This window comes from Lithobates pipiens, unplaced genomic scaffold, assembly GCF_037356315.1.
Source record: "Lithobates pipiens isolate NorthernLeopardFrog02 unplaced genomic scaffold, aLitPip1_a1.2 Scaffold_13, whole genome shotgun sequence".
Lineage (NCBI taxonomy): Eukaryota > Metazoa > Chordata > Amphibia > Anura > Ranidae > Lithobates > Lithobates pipiens.
Window position 1 is genome coordinate 71614546 of NW_027507718.1, and position 16174 is coordinate 71630719.

At 42.4% G+C, this 16174-nt stretch overlaps 1 protein-coding gene across 4 annotated transcripts in view; it reads right to left on the minus strand.

Annotated features, from left to right (window-relative positions):
• FSD1L (fibronectin type III and SPRY domain containing 1 like) overlaps positions 1-14283 on the minus strand; it is a 118673-nt gene extending 104390 nt beyond the window's left edge. For 2 of the 4 annotated variants that reach the window (XM_077475182.1, XM_077475180.1), the window contains exon 1: positions 14072-14282. In XM_077475182.1, coding sequence (XP_077331308.1) covers positions 14072-14086 — 15 coding nt within the window. In that variant the 5' untranslated portion in view covers positions 14087-14282. Of the gene's footprint in view, positions 1-14071 lie in introns of all 4 variants that reach the window. The other 2 variants (XM_077475181.1, XM_077475184.1) reach the window with 2 other exon arrangements.
• Between the last annotated feature and the right edge of the window lie 1891 nt (positions 14284-16174).

A 16174-nucleotide genomic window follows, 5' to 3' on the forward strand; every position in this document is an offset into this window, starting at 1 on the left:
CAGTAGAAAACCTCTTCATTCCCATGGTTTCACATACTTTTTCTTGTACATTTGTAAGAGACATCTTGTGGGTATCCCATAGCTAAAATTACAATTCAAAAGTAGAACTGGACATGGAGAGACTAATATAAGGACAAATAGGGTGGTTCTTTAAAAGTGCACGTGTTACGCACTGCAACCAATCAGATTCAATCAGCTGTCTTTTTTTTAAATGTCAAAGTATGAAGGAGCTAACCAAATTGGTTGATACAGGTGATGCCTGCACTACTCTTTTGTTGCACCAAGGCTAGGTTTTCACTTTAGTGTAAAAGTTAATTTTATGTTTAAGGCCGACCATACACAGTTTGAATCTCGGCTGGTTCAACAGGAAGCGTTAATGAGCAGGCTGAATGTACCAAGTTGATTGATCAATCAACTTGGGTACAACCAGCCTGCCAGATTCTCTCGTGGTTTCCCCGCCCCTCCCCACTGGGAGAAGACAATGACCAGGCAGGAGGGATTCCCGCATCAACACTCTCTTTGTTGATGGGGGAATTGAGTAAAGTTGAGCAAAGTTCTTTCCTGCAACAGGTGCAGGAAAGAAATTCACTACATGTATGGCCGGCCTAAGTCCTGGGTAATGGATGCTGGCTAACTCTTATGTTACAGCTATCTGCTTTGTAATGTGCTGCAAAACTTAGAATTATGCTTGCTCTAACATTACACTATAGAAAACATGTAAATATAAGGGTGTATATGTGGAGATTCGTGAATAGCAGGCCTCCCCTTGACTTTTTTTCCTATGTCCACACATGCACAGAAATCTTAAAGTTAACCTTGCAGCTTTCTAGGATATGTAAATGCACAGATCGTTTGCAAGACAGCTTCTGATTTCTCTGCATCAGAAATAAAGCAAGTGGCCAGCCAATGTCTGAGCAGTGCCTCTATAAATAACCCAACAGATGAGTTGAAGGAAGTGTACAGAGGATCATCTGTCAATATGACATGGATTTTATAGGCAGCGGCGGAAGGCCAGTTATAACCTTTAGCTGACACAAGCACAGAGCAGGCTTGTATGAACACTTGCAGTATAATACAAAGGCAAACCTAAACTAAATCCCTTAGTTTTAGTTAAAAAGTATCCACTCCTGAATTACAACAGTGTCTAAACCAGGGCTTGACAAATTTGCTTTTAAATCGTGGAGCCAGTTCTTTTAACTAACAAAGCTTTATTTAGCATTATGAAGGCAGTCTGGTGATAAAATTATTGCTCTCATTCCAGTGTGCACAGCGATATGTAACATGTGTATCGCAATCAATGTTTTCATGAATAGGCCTTGATGTCCGGGGAAACTGTCAACGGGGACTCTGAAGTGACATCATACACGTCACTTCCGGGTCAGCAACAAGAAGAGGGGGGAGAGCAGACGTGCATCTGCTCTCCTTCTCCCCTCTACCTGGGAGCACCCGCTATGCTAGACCCGGGCCTGCAGATGGGCAAGCGGAGCTCAGGATACATATCGAGGGGCACGTGCGGGGTGTGTGGAAGCATTTGGGGAGCAGCTCAGGCAACAAGACACAATTTCTAGTCACCATGGCAACCTAACACCTGGGATTTGTTGAGCCCTAGTCTAAATCTGGAACCATAGGCAACTATAAAAGACAGTATTGAATCCATGTATGTATTATTCATTCCCTTCCAGACATCAAACTGACAGTATTGTGTTATGTACAGTGATATATTCAGGGCTCTACTGTATGGCACATGTTTTCACACTGGGGACTGAAGAGGACGGTATTTAATGCTAAAAAGGAAATATAACGGCTATCACCCCCCCCCCCCAACAGCATATATATATATATATATATATATACACACACACACTTACCTTTTTGCACACCTGTTGCTGCATTTATCCCCAGGATCCAAGATCCAATGGAAATACCTTTTAGTATAGAGTGACTGGGCCATGAGACAGGTCTCTGCCAATCAGCACAGAGGATCCTTAGCCCTGTGTATAATATGGCTTTGGTGATTTTTAGGCTACACAGTGCTTTATTTTTACTCCCAGTGACTTGATGAAGTATTAGGTGATTGAAAATAGTGTTAGTAGAAATGGTTGTGGAGGTCTCCAGTCCCATGAACCTGCTTTGCCCAAGTGCAAGAAAAAAACTGAAAACAAACTGTATTTTCAGCAAGATCTGAACAAATTAATGGGGTGGGCAACTACATGGCAAAATTTTAGTTTGCACATTATTGAATGATGGAAATCAGCAGAGCTTTACTATATTCACTAAGCTCTGAGGAAAATTAGTGCAACTGTACTTGCAAAGAGCTCAGTCTAATTGTCTTTAGAAAATCAATCCCAAGATCGGTGAAAAGTTAAAGCAGAACTCTACCTAAAAGGGCAAGTTCCACTTTAAGTCCTCCTCCCCTGCCACATTTGGCAGGTATTTTTTTGGGGGGGGGAGTAGGTACCTAGTTTTGACAGGTATCTGCTCCCACTTCCACTTGGACCGCCTAGGTGACTCTCCCCCTCCCTCCCCGCAGTCTTCTGGGACACATCACAGGTCCCAGAAGGCTGTGGGACCATTCACTTAGGAAAGAACGGCTCACACATGCACAGTGGGCCGCCAGCTGTAAAGCCGAAAGCAGCATAGCCAGCTGCCCAGTTAGGATGCACGCACCGGGAACCCTGGACAGGTAAATATCCTTCTATTCAAAGTCAGCAGCTACAGGGTTTGTAGCTGCTGACTTTTATTCCATTTTTTTCCCAGAGTGAACCTCCTCTTAAAATGATTACTGATGAGTTGCAGGAATTAGCGTTTTATAATTATATTATATGCCTTATTGATCTAGTTTACATTTTTTTAATTAAATGTCAAATAGTACATGAGTTCAATTAACACCAAACTACTGGATAGCAGAATAAAAGCAACTATAGGACTGAATTCCAGCAACTAACTTGATGTGTGTACAGACCATGTGAAGCTTCAAATTGACCGTTCAAGTCACTTCACCATAATCCTCAGATGAAATTCTATCCAGCTTTAAGTTCTAAAGCTAACAAATAGTGTTACAGAAACTCCAGACCACAGGCTCTGTGATACAGAAAGCGCAGCAAGTGTATTCCCCACTGCAACATTCACTATCAGGAAAATAATCTTTTTTCTGTTCTTGGTATTTCAGATTTCTGCTTGCACTGTTATTACCTTTGAATCATTCAGCAATACTAGACTTCCTTATATATTAATGCAAAGATGTTAAAATAATTTAAAGTGTATTTACAGTTATGCAACCAAATGTAACAACTACTTTATCAAAAGCGCACCACGGCCGCCCTGCACATGTGTGAAACGGTGTTCTATCAAATAGTGCCCTCCTTCGAAAAGTGCCCGCGCATGCGCAGTACGGAAGGGCACTCCAGCTGATTTCCCGATCAGCTGGCGTGATGTCACTGTAGCGCATGCGCACATCATAGGAGGCATTTTTCAATGGGAGATACCATTTGGCGGGCACAATTGAAAGCTATGCAAACAGTGGAGGGAGACCGTAGTTGTCAGATTGTGCCTCGCTGTTGTGGGGCGGGTTTACAGTGTGCTCAAGGTCCGGTTTTGTCTGTTGCAGGGTGGGTTTGGTGTGTTGAATGGCGGGTTTTGCTTGTGTCTATGAGCGGGTTGCAACACAGACAAAACCCGCCCTTCAACACAGACACAACCTGTCCTGCAACACCAAAGCACAATCTGAGAACTACGGTCTCCGTCCGCTGTTTGCATAGCTTTCACCTGTGCCAGTCCAATGGTATCTCCCATCGAACAATGCTTCCTGCAATGTGCGGATGCGCCATGGTGAAGTCATGCCAGCTGATTGGAAAATCAGCTGTAGTGCCCTTCTGTACTGCGCATGCGCAAGCACTTTTTTCGATGGAGGGTACTGACCAAGCGTCTGATTTTTGGCAAAAAGCGCGTGTGCAGGATTTTGTCTAGCATACTAAATATCCGCAAATTGTCGTTTGACAAACATGAACGTAGTGACGTACTATGAGAGTATAAAGAGGAAGTTCATTTCTCAAGTGCCACCCCTTGGCCCCCTTAGGCTAATTTCGTGTTAGTAGAAGTTAGTAGAATTTTGGTGAGAGTTGATACATGATTTTCAGATAGTACAAAACAAATGCCTTTTAATATATGTTTGGCATAACTATATCAGTATCACCAGCAAAGCAGCTTCATTATTATGCCATTAAAGAAGATGAGAATGTGTGCTGCATTTCGACATTTCATTAGCTGCCACGTCACGAATGTTAATTCTAGATTACAAACGGTAGTTTACAAGACCGACCTTTTCCATCTCGTTCCTTGATTCTGAGCATGCGTGTTTGTACTTTCAACTTTTGTGTGATGATTTCTGTGCTGACCATCTGAAAATCAGATGTTGAGTTCACATCTGACAAAAATATTATAGCATGCACATCCAACTTTTGTCTGATGAAAAAGTCAAAACCAGTGACGAAAGCTCCGTACTAACGATCCGAAAATCCGCAGACAGCTCGTTTTAAGATTTCTCTTCCGGTTTTCGTACTGTATGTACCAGGCCTTAGAATACACTGGGTTTTGATTGTTTTATATTCATGATGGGTATGTACAGTTTACCAAAACCAATAAAAGCAATGTGTGTCACCAACACAGCTCAACACTGCAAACAACTAGTTTATAGCTCTCTAAAGAGACCCCTAACTAATGCATGCAAGATTAAAATGGATTTTATCCTTATAGCAGATGAGCAAGTTAATTAAATTATGCCAAGCTTTCCTTCCGTCACAATGTCTAATCTGGTCAGCATGGCAAATCTAGGATAACGTTTAGTGGTATTTGCCAACTACCTGCTCCGATAACATTGTAATAAACTGGTGTTTGATTCTTTATTCTCATGAAATATGAGGGAATTTAACAGCACCTAGACATTATTTTCTTTGACTTGCCTTCAATTTGCTCATCAAATTTATTCCATCCAGAAAGATTATTATGATTTCTGACAGTATATCTATATAGGGTTATACACAGGTTCCTAGACTAATTTAATACAGATAAAACACCAACTGAGTTTAATTACCACCTTAATCAGTCACAGAACCTGTGTAATTAATATGTATTTGGATTTAAAGGGGTGAGGTGGCAACTCTATACCATAACAGCAGTATGCAGCCTGTGGACCTACTATGGAACTACTATGAAATTCTCAGCATACACTGTAAACCAAGTTCAACTCTCATATAGTGATGACACATGCAGCACTGCTAGAACTGTTAAGAGAGACCATATAAGTAATCAACACTTCTATCTCTGACTTTCTGGAAGCGATAATGAACAAGACACTTTCTACCACACCGAGGATTTGCTAACTTTTTACAGAATCTCCCTTTGAGCATACCCAGTATACTACAGGAAAGAGGCAAGATCAAAGTACTGTTCACACACTGCTGTCACCATTGGGTGCGAATATTACAGGGTGCCAAGCCGGCAAATACTCACTCGACCATTTTTCTGAAAAGATATCTACTTGTCTGCAATCACCCTAGACATACAAGCCAAGTGCTTGTCATTTTTACATTTTTAGAGTCTTGTATGCTTGAAACACCCCAGCAGCTAGTAGGAAAAAACACCAGGGATGATGTCAAACTGACCAAATGTTTAACCAAAAGATTCCTAAAGTCCAGTGCTAGGAAGTATTCATATGAGATGTGAAATGCCAGCATTCAGTCCCGAAAGTTCCAATGATGATAACTGTGCCGCAGTTTGTATATAAACATAGGAGAATTTATTAAAAATACAAACAAACAGCTATAGTTCATGTTACAAGGATGATTAAAATGAGACAGCCCATGTGGAAATAATTAGATGCGCTCATGTATTACAGACATCCCTGCTGAGACCTGAGATCAGGGTCCTGTGCTGCGGTGAAAAGAAGAGAATCTCCGCCCAAGTTGCCCAAGGGTGCAAGTCCCAAGGCATTGATCCAGGGAATATAACATTCTGGTCTGTTAGATATACCATTAAAAAAGCATATATATATATATATATATATATATATATATATATATATATATATATATATATATATATATATATATATATATATTTTTTTTTTTTTTTAACTGTGCAATAAGTGCCAAAAATACTGGTTGATCGTAAGGAGTCTGATTAGCCTTCTCAGTTCTTATCTAGATTTAGACATCAAATAATGCTTATGTTGTGGAAATGGAAGGAAGGGGTGTGATTTAGTAGTGTAGAAAAAGAAAACTGGGCAGCGCTGACACCACCCAGTCTACAAAAACGCTGTGCTTTGGCAGCCCATAATAGGACTCAGGAGCAGCGTACTTACTTTTTTGCACATGCATATTTGTTAAAGGGATAAAACAGGAATGGAATGGGACAGAGGAAATGAATTGGTTTGCAGAGATCTACTGTATATATTTTCTTTCTGTCCTGAAAACAGAGTCCAGCTGGTACCACAAAGGCCAGTAAAACTTTACGCTTCCCTAGTGAGAAGTCAGTGGCAGGGACTGTCCACCTAGAGCGCCACAGAGCTCTCATTATGTGAGGCAAAACCAAGCAAGACTATGAAAGTTGATGAATTTTTGGGGAATCACACATTGCTTATTTAAAGGATGAAATCATTATTCCAGGTTTAAGACAAGGTTCTGATTTCGGGAGATTACTTTTATCTCCATGGGGTGGTTACAGAACTGTCTTTAGTTTAGAGCTGCAACTAACGATTAATTTGTCTATCGACTAATCTATCGATTATTTTTTCGATTAGTCAACGACTATCCGATTATTTTTTTTATTTTTATTTTTTAATGAATCTAGTGGGGTTTTTTTGGTTAGCTAATTAATTCTTTGGATAAACTTGAGAGTATTGCATTGCAGAGTATTGCATTGCATTGGCGGGCAGAGTATTGTATTGTATTGACGGGCAGAGTATTGTATTGTATTGGCTGGCAGAGTATTGTACTGTATTGGCTGGCAGAGTATTGGCGGGCAGAGTATTGTATTGGCTGGCAGAGTATTGGCGGGCAGAGTATTGTATTGTATTGGCGGGCAGAGTATTGTATTGTATTGGCTGGCAGAGTATTGTATTGTATTGGCTGGCAGAGTATTGGCGGGCAGAGTATTGTATTGTATTGGCTGGCAGAGTATTGGCGGGCAGAGTATTGTACTGTATTGGCTGGCAGAGTATTGGCGGGCAGAGTATTGTATTGTATTGGCTGGCAGAGTATTGGCGGGCAGAGTATTGTACTGTATTGGCTGGCAGAGTATTGGCGGGCAGAGTATTGTATTGTATTGGCGGGCAGAGTATTGTATTGTATTGGCTGGCAGAGTATTGGCGGGCAGAGTATTGTATTGTATTGGCTGGCAGAGTATTGGCGGGCAGAGTATTGTACTGTATTGGCTGGCAGAGTATTGGCGGGCAGAGTATTGTATTGTATTGGCTGGCAGAGTATTGGCGGGCAGAGTATTGTATTGGCTGGCAGACTATTGGTGGGCAGAGTATTGTACTGTAATGGCTGGCAGAGTATTGTATTGTATTGGCTGGCAGAGTATTGTATTGTTTTGCATTGCAGAGTATTGTTTTGCAGAGTATTGCATTGCAGAGGCTGGCAGAGTATCGAGCTGGCAGAGTATTGGCAGGGTATGGAGGGATGGCTGCTTCCATCCGACCTCTCCCCTCCACTGCACAGATCAGTATAGAGAGGGGAGAGAGAAACCGGCGTCATGTCATGACGCCGGTTTGTTTACAAGTGATCGTTTCGTCAGAGCGATCACATTGTAAACGCCTGGGTGTAGAAAGATGGCCACCGCTTCGGAGCTAGGCCGAAGCCGCGGCCTCTCCTAAGGCCGAGACCGCGGAGCGATCCGCGGATCGCAGCATGTGCGCTCGGATCGGTGACGGGGGGGGGGGGGGGGGGGCGGCGGGGGAGAAGAGAGGGGGACGGTGGCACAGAGGGCAGCGCTAGATATTAAGCACTGCCACCACTGTGACGCATCGATGCCCAGAACGCATGTCGACGTATTTTCTTAGTCGACGTAGTCGATTACGTTGACACGTCGTGGCAGCTCTACTTCAGTTCTTTAGAACAGTACCCAGTACTCAATTCGTGTATTGCTTTATATTGTCTGGCAAAAGGTGGAGAGACCTGAGGAATGTAGACATTCTACAAGCTTGTTCTAGAACTCTCAGTGGGTTCCAACACCTGGCTGGCTCTGACTTACTTGCGGAGTGGTCTGGAGTAGCTTCAAAGTTTGCTTGGCTCACGTCCTATCCTAACCTATAAACATTGTACAGAACATAATATGTAAACATCATGTTACTGTATTGAGGATGTTGCTTTATGTCTTATTTGTACCACATGACAAGTAAGGAAACCAAGGGAAGAATAGAAGACAGAGGAAGGTATTCCTTCTAATTACAGCGATCCCGACCATCCTTAATGACAGCACTAGACAAATGAGTAGTACACCACACACTAAAGCATTTTCAGACGACCGTTCATCTGTTTTTTGTTGCATGCTAGTCTCATGTCAAAAGTAAAGAGGTTACTCACTATACGAAAATTCTCCTATTACAGAATACAACTTCAGAAGTGAAGTAATGTGTTGAATAGTTTTGTATGTAGTAATCTTATGTTTCTGAGCTTGCATAGTTTTGCTCTTACGATTTTTTTCGGATCAAAATACCGTACTAATTATACGAAAATCAGACGTTGTGTTCACATCCAACAAAAAGTTTACAGTCTGCACATCCAGCTTTTGTTGGCCGAAAAAACAGAATCGGCTGTCGAAAACACCATACTAACGATCCAAAAATCGTCAGATTGTTAGTCGGACTCAATTTTACTTCCGATTTTCATATCGTGTGTACGGGCTTTTAGGCTCCATTCACATCTAGGCTTTTTTGGCCGTTTTTCTGTTCTAAGCCTCAGCTCTAAAAACAACCAACAAGACAAATCCCATTCATTTCAATGGCCCCTGTTCACATTAGAGCATTCGGTCACCTATAGCAAAATGCTCATCACTCAAAAAAGGTACATGAGCTTCTTTCTTGGCAGATTACAGACGTTTTACTGCTTTTACATTGGTGACCTTTTAAACTTCAAAACGCTTGTACAAAAACTCTGCAAAAACACCCTAAAAATAGCAATGGCTACATGTGAATGGAGCCTAAAGTGGTGGTGTGTATCTGGGACTATCTTTACACCAATCTACTTAGTAAATAAATTGCAATACAGGCACATTATATATATATATATATATATATATATATATATATATATATATATATATATATATATATATATGTGTGTGTGTATGTATGTATATGTATATTATATAGATATATATATATATATACACCATATTCAATAGGTCAGTTTTATTAGAAGATTTATTTCGTAATTACATAACACAGTCGGATATAAAAAAAAAAAAGTAGCAATGACTGTAGTTATGGATACATTATAAACATGTACTTATATACTTTAAATGCTACTAGCTAACATATGTTCTTAATGCCTTGATACAATCCTCCTGTGACCCACTAAATAGCAACGTTGCCACTAGGAGAGGGAAGGTCAGCACAAGGAGCCAATCAGGTTTTGCTGCTTACACATGTGCTGAGAGTACAAACACTGTGAAAGAGAACAGGCTGAACAAAAGGGATGACCTCATCAGCATCCCACCACACCTATAGGAAACCTTCAAGTGAATTTCTCTTACTCCAGCATTCTGCCCATGCATTATATATAGACCTGTCTACATAAAAACACATTGTCACATAAGTTACATTCTATCACATCACATAAATTAAACCATGCAGCAATTTCATTTGTGGAGTCTAAGTAATCATGAACAAAGCCTAGCCGATAACTTGCTGCACATGGTATGAAATCTACTGCTGGATGTATATATAACTAAGGCCTTGAAACTGCATTCTACCCCTTCTATAAAAAGTATGTGTAACACAGTCAGGAGACCTTTCCAGGGTCACCACCTGTTATAATGCACCTATTCTATTTTAAAGTGCTATGAAAAGCTGCAGGTAAGTCCTCTCTCATGGAACAGCTGTTGGATATGTCACACTATCTCAATTTACTAAGCTAACTAAACTAGCTTCCACCTATACAGATAAGAATTTTATTGTCTCAGTGTTTGATATTATTCTTTTTATATATAAATATCACCTTCTAACCACTGTATTTAACCCTGTAATGCCGCACTACCGCGCCGCAGTCCTGGCCATATTGAACGAGTTTGACAAGCAGTGCCACAAAGCAAAGCATTGTGGCTGCAGCATGTGTAGAGCCCTTTTCAGTTTTATTGTGACAATCCAGGTAGGCTGTCATGGGGCAGTAAAACTGTGGCACAGCCACCTGTTTTTACTGCCCCCACCTACCCATCTAAAAGAGCCGTAATGCACAGATTTTATGAATTTATTTTGATTCTATATTGTGTGTATTTGGTTAATTTATCAATGATGATGTTGATTTGTTATTATTATATTGAATATTACAGTTACTTTGCAAAAGGTTTGCCTGCAGTGTGCCCTTAAAACATATCTAAACCCAAAAAACAAAAATGTAATATATTGTAGTTTACCAATCCCTAAATGGGGTGGTTTTATTAGTTTTTTTTTTTTTTTTTTCCCCTTATTTTCAGCTGATGTTGAGTGTAGGGCAACTGAGCATACACATGTGAACAGGAACAATTGGAGAGAATGGGATTCTGCATAGTTAGGGTCCTTTCACACGGAGCAGATCAGTGCTGATCCGCCCCGTGGATATCCGCTTGCTCAGCGGGGATCTCCGGAGCACCCTGCGCAGGGATGGACCTGTCGCAGCGCCGCTCTCCCCTATGGGAGATCGGGGACAATGGACCATGACGGACCACCCGATCCGATGACGGATGGAAAAATAGCTTTTTCCTCAGTCACACTTTTTCGGATCGGAGCGGCTTTTTCCGAGCTGCTGACATCCGACGCTCCATAGACCTCTATGGAGCATCCGTTCAGGTCCGTCTGAAAAACTGACAGGTGGACCTGAACGCATCATCCGTGTGAAAGGGGCCTTAGGTGGAGTAAAGTGTAGTAAAGCCTCATACACACAATTGAATTTTCCACAGACAAAACCTCAGACTTTTGTCCGAAGGCGCGTGCCTGGATTATGTCTTGCATACAAACGGCAAGGAATTGTTGGCCAACAAACACAAATGTAGTGACGTACTACGTGGTTTTTCAGCTCTTTAGCGCCACCCTTTGGGCTCCTTCTGCTAATTTTGTGTTAGTAGAAGTTTGGTGAGTGTTGATTTGCGCTTTGTGGGCTCGGGTTGGATTGGCTTCAAAAAAGATGCAGAAATGTTAGTTTTAGGGTGGACTTCTACTTTAATGACTTCCATACTGGGCCTATTCTGGCAATCCTCTCATACAAGTAAAAATCATAATTTTATGGCTAGAAAATTACCCAGAACCCCTTAACATTATATATGTTTATTAGCAGACACCCTAGGGAATAAAATGGCAGTTGTTGCAACTTTTTAATCTCGCACGGTATTTGCGCAACAATTTTCAAACGCGTTTTTTGGGGGAAAAAACTGTTTCATGAATGAAAAAAATAACAAAACAGTAGTTAGCCCAATTTTTTGGTATAATGTGAAAGATGATGTTACGACCGAGTAAATAGATACCCAACATGTCACACTTTAAAATTGCGCACACTCAAAAATTGCGCCAAACTTTGGTACTCAAAAATCTCCATAGGTGACGCTTTAAATTTTTTTACAGTTTACGTTTAGAGGTACAGAGGTCTAGTGCTAGAATTGTTGTTCACGTTCTAACGCACGCGGCAATACCTCACATGTGTGGTTTGAACGGTGTTTACATATGTGGGTGGGACTTACATGTGCATTTGCTTCTGGGCACAAGCTTTTTTTATTGTTTATTTTACTTTATTTATTTTTTTTACACTTTCTCTTTTACATTTTTTTTTTTTTTTGATCACTGTTATTTCTATTACAAGGAATGTAAACATCCCTTGTAATAGGAATGGTGCATTTATGGAGAAATGCAGGGTCAATAAGAGCCCACATCTCTCCTCCAGGCTGGAAAGCATGAGATTGAAAAAAAAATAAAAAATCACGATTTTATGCTTACCAGCCGCGATCATGGCTTTGTTCACAATCGTGGCCCGGCCGTGACATCATAACGCCGCGCCTGGGCCTCCGACGGTCATAGAGATGACTGGTGACCATCTGGTCACTAGACTTGGGCAGAGTGATTTGTTTTAGTGGTTCTAATCATTTGGATCAGTTCAGTAAAAAGATTTGAATCACTGAATCGACTCATGCCTCATTTCTAGAAAGGGGGAAAAGTGCCCAGTAGACAAGTGGTTAAAGGAGATGTATGGCCAAAGCTTTTTTGGCCATACTTCTATGGATTACAGGAGTGCAGTTCATTTGGCCAGCTGTCAGTTGACATTACTCAGCTGGTCAAGGCTCAGGAAAGATTCCGACCATATGGTCGGGATACACTCAGAAGCCTGGAACGGCACCTGGCTCAGCCACTCAGCAATCCGCCGAGAGCCTAAGCAGGTCCCTTCCATCTCCTCCACAGCCCAGCACTCCAGGAAGTGTTGAAGGGGAGAGCAGAGAGCCACTGACTGACAGTCAGAGCGGAGGGGAGAACTGAGCAATCAGCTGTATTTGATCGCTCATTTTTCACTACAGAGCTGGAGGGGACAGCTGCAGGATTGGATCGATCCTGAATGAGTATAAGGCCCCTTTCACATGGGGCACATCTGTTTTGACAGACTCTGCTTTCTCAGCAGGGATTGATCAGTTGATCTCCACTGAGCAGGCAGACCACAGGTCCGTCTTCGCTCACTGTGCAGAGATGGACCTGTCGGAGTCCCGCTCTCTTCTATGGGGAGACCAGATGAAAACGGACCGCCTGTCCATTTTCATCCTATCCGCCAGACGGATAGAAAATAGGACCACCATCTGTCTTGATCTGGTGAATCAGACTGGATATCGGCGGATGTCAATGGACATGTCACCGCTGACATCCCTCACTCCACAGAGATGAATGGAGCGTCTGATCAAACCTGAACCTGAAAAACTGACCCGATCGGACATCATGTGAGAAAGTGGCCTAAATGTTTGTTTTTTAAATCCCGAACTTCTCTTTTAAACACAACGAGGTACAAACAAAAACAGTCGTTGGTTCCCAAGGAACACACAATCAACTGTTGATCAGGTGCTGGCCGCAGTATCTCCATCGTGGCGTCCAAATCATATATTTTCGGCGCGTTTGCCCATCCTGTTGCAGTCCATGTAAAAAAAAAAAAAAAAGAAAAGAAAGACACAGTGAACGTGGAGTGGGTGCAGGCTGGTGTTTAATTGTCTCTTAGCAGAGGTCCCCTGCTCTGTGTGTGTGTGGAGAGAGACACCAGGCCAGGATGGGAGGATGAAGGCCATAAATGATGCTGAGGAAACTGCTGGAGGATCACTAACCTTTTACAAGGCATTCCACGCCCAGATCAGAAGATTAAAACAATGGGTGTCTTCTCTTCTATATACAAGGTTTATTCAATAAAAGTGGGCACTGAAATGTGATCCATTGTGAGGGCAGCATGCATAGCTATGCACTCTGTGTATGTTTAATACTACTAGACACAGACACCTGATGTCATTTTGTATAGGAAGGGGGTGTCTCTGTATGATGGGGATTTGGGTGAGTGATAGGTACGAGCAGACATGATGCTAAGCATCCCTCACCCACGCCCATAGTGTCCCAGCATCCCTCCATCCATCCATCCATCCCTCCATCACACTGCACATGATGCTGTGAGGAGGAATGGTGTCTATTGTCCCCACAGGCCAGCCTCGCCCGCTCTATACACCAGCCAGCATCTCCTCAGCAATGAATGAAGAACGCCTCGCCTATCGCCCAGCTCACACCTCACCGTACAGGGCGGAGGGCGCTTTGGCAACTTTCTAATTCTCCATAGGTGTGAATGAGGGAAAGAAAAAAAAAAACACTTACTTTTTGAGTATCCATAGCCAGGCCCCGGAGCCCTCCGCAAGCTTTTGTAGAATAGAAGATAAAGAAGAAATGACTAGGGCTGATGAGACAGCAGCCTCAGCTCCTCCTCCTCCTCCTGATCTGCTCAGCGGCTGCTGCAGAAGGCTCACAGTGCAGTAGTACCACAGAAAGCAGGACGACCAAAGAGATGACTGAGAGGGAGGGTGGGAGGCAGAGCGGCTTCTCACTGGACCATAGAGTGGGGGAGACGAGCCGGAGCGTGACGTAAGGCCCTTGCTGAAGCTAAAGGAAGACATTTTTCTTGAGGGCACTGTTTGCCCTGCAAATATTGATAGTGTGAGACTGTGATGGTATGACTTACATACAGCCTTGTTTCTGCATTCAAAATTAGATTACAGCGATAGTTCTGTATTGTTGACTTGTGTGTTCCTTAAAAGGGTTGTAAACCCTTGTGTTTTTTCACCTTCCACACAAACTTATAACTTTTCAATAAATACATTCTTGAAGCATAATCATTGTGAAAGGGATTTTTTTTTTTCTTACAGGTTACCTGCATATTCCAGTTTCCAATCCAGCTTCCTGTCTCTGCCACCCACAGATATGTCGGTCATATCCGACGGCACACTGTCTCCATGTGCATAGTTGCCAACATTGTAAAAAAATAAATACATTTAGGGACACTTTTTTGGCTGTAGGTGGAGTTGCATTATAATTAGGGGCGGGGCATGTGTTTGTAGGCGTGGCATACAACAAATAAAAATGTGCCGTGCTGAAAATGGGTGTGGTTTATGGGAAATAGTGATTGTGGCTTAAATTGGACGTGGCTCAAAGGGGGTGTGGTTAGAGTCTGAGATGAATGAGGGATGGAGGGACAGCAGCCCCAGATCCTACACCACAATAGAAATATGTGTATTCCAGAGTTTAACAATCAGCAGATAAAGATACTCCAAATACCTGGTGTTGGCGCTTCAATCATCCAGGTAACATGGTTGTGATTACTACAGTCAGGATGATTGAAGCTCATTATTTCTATTTTTCCATTGTAATATAAAATTAAATCATTCAACTCACCATAATGCAGAATCAGTGGGACCCCTGAGCGTGTTACCTGCCACGTCGCCTGCCACCAGCAGAGTCCGTCCTTGCATCAGGTGTCCCCAGCAGAATCCGTCCTTGCATCAGGTAACCCCAGCAGAGTCCCTCCTTGCATCAGGTGCCCCCAGCAGAGTCCGTCCTTACATCAGGTGCCCCCAGCAGAAGTGGCATAACATGGGTTGTCAGCGCTCGATGCAAGGCAAGAAATTTGCACCCCCTAACCTACAGACTTTTAGCACTCCCTGAGTCCCTTCCCTTCCTACAATAGTACTTACCAGCCTGATTCCTACAGTGACCTACCTGATTCCTATACTGACCTCTACACTGGCCTACATGATTCCTTGACTGACCATTACATTCACCTACTTGTCCACTACACTGACCTACCTGATTCTTATACTGACCAGTATATTGACCTACCTGTCCACTACAATACCCACTATACTACACTGTCCACTACAACACCCACTACACTAATTACAACTTTCACTTTCACCATTCACTACACTATACTGATTACTACAACACCCACTACACTACACTGATTACTACAAAACCCACTACACTACAACACCCACTACACTACACTGATTACTACAGCACCCACTACACTACAATGCCCACTACACTATGCTAATTACTACAACACCCACTACACTACAAACACCCACTACACTACGCTGATTACTACAGCACCCACTACACTATGAACACTCACTACACTATGCTGATTATTATAACACCCACTACACTACGCTGATTACTACAATACCAACTACACTACTCTGATTACTACAACACCCACTACACTACACTGATTACTACAACACCCACTACACTACACTGATTACTACAACACCCACTACACTACAACACCCACTACACTACAGTGATTACTACAACACCTACTACACTACGCTGATTACTACAATACCCACTACACTACAACACCCACTACACTACGCTGATTACTACATACCCACTACACTACAACACCCACTACACTAC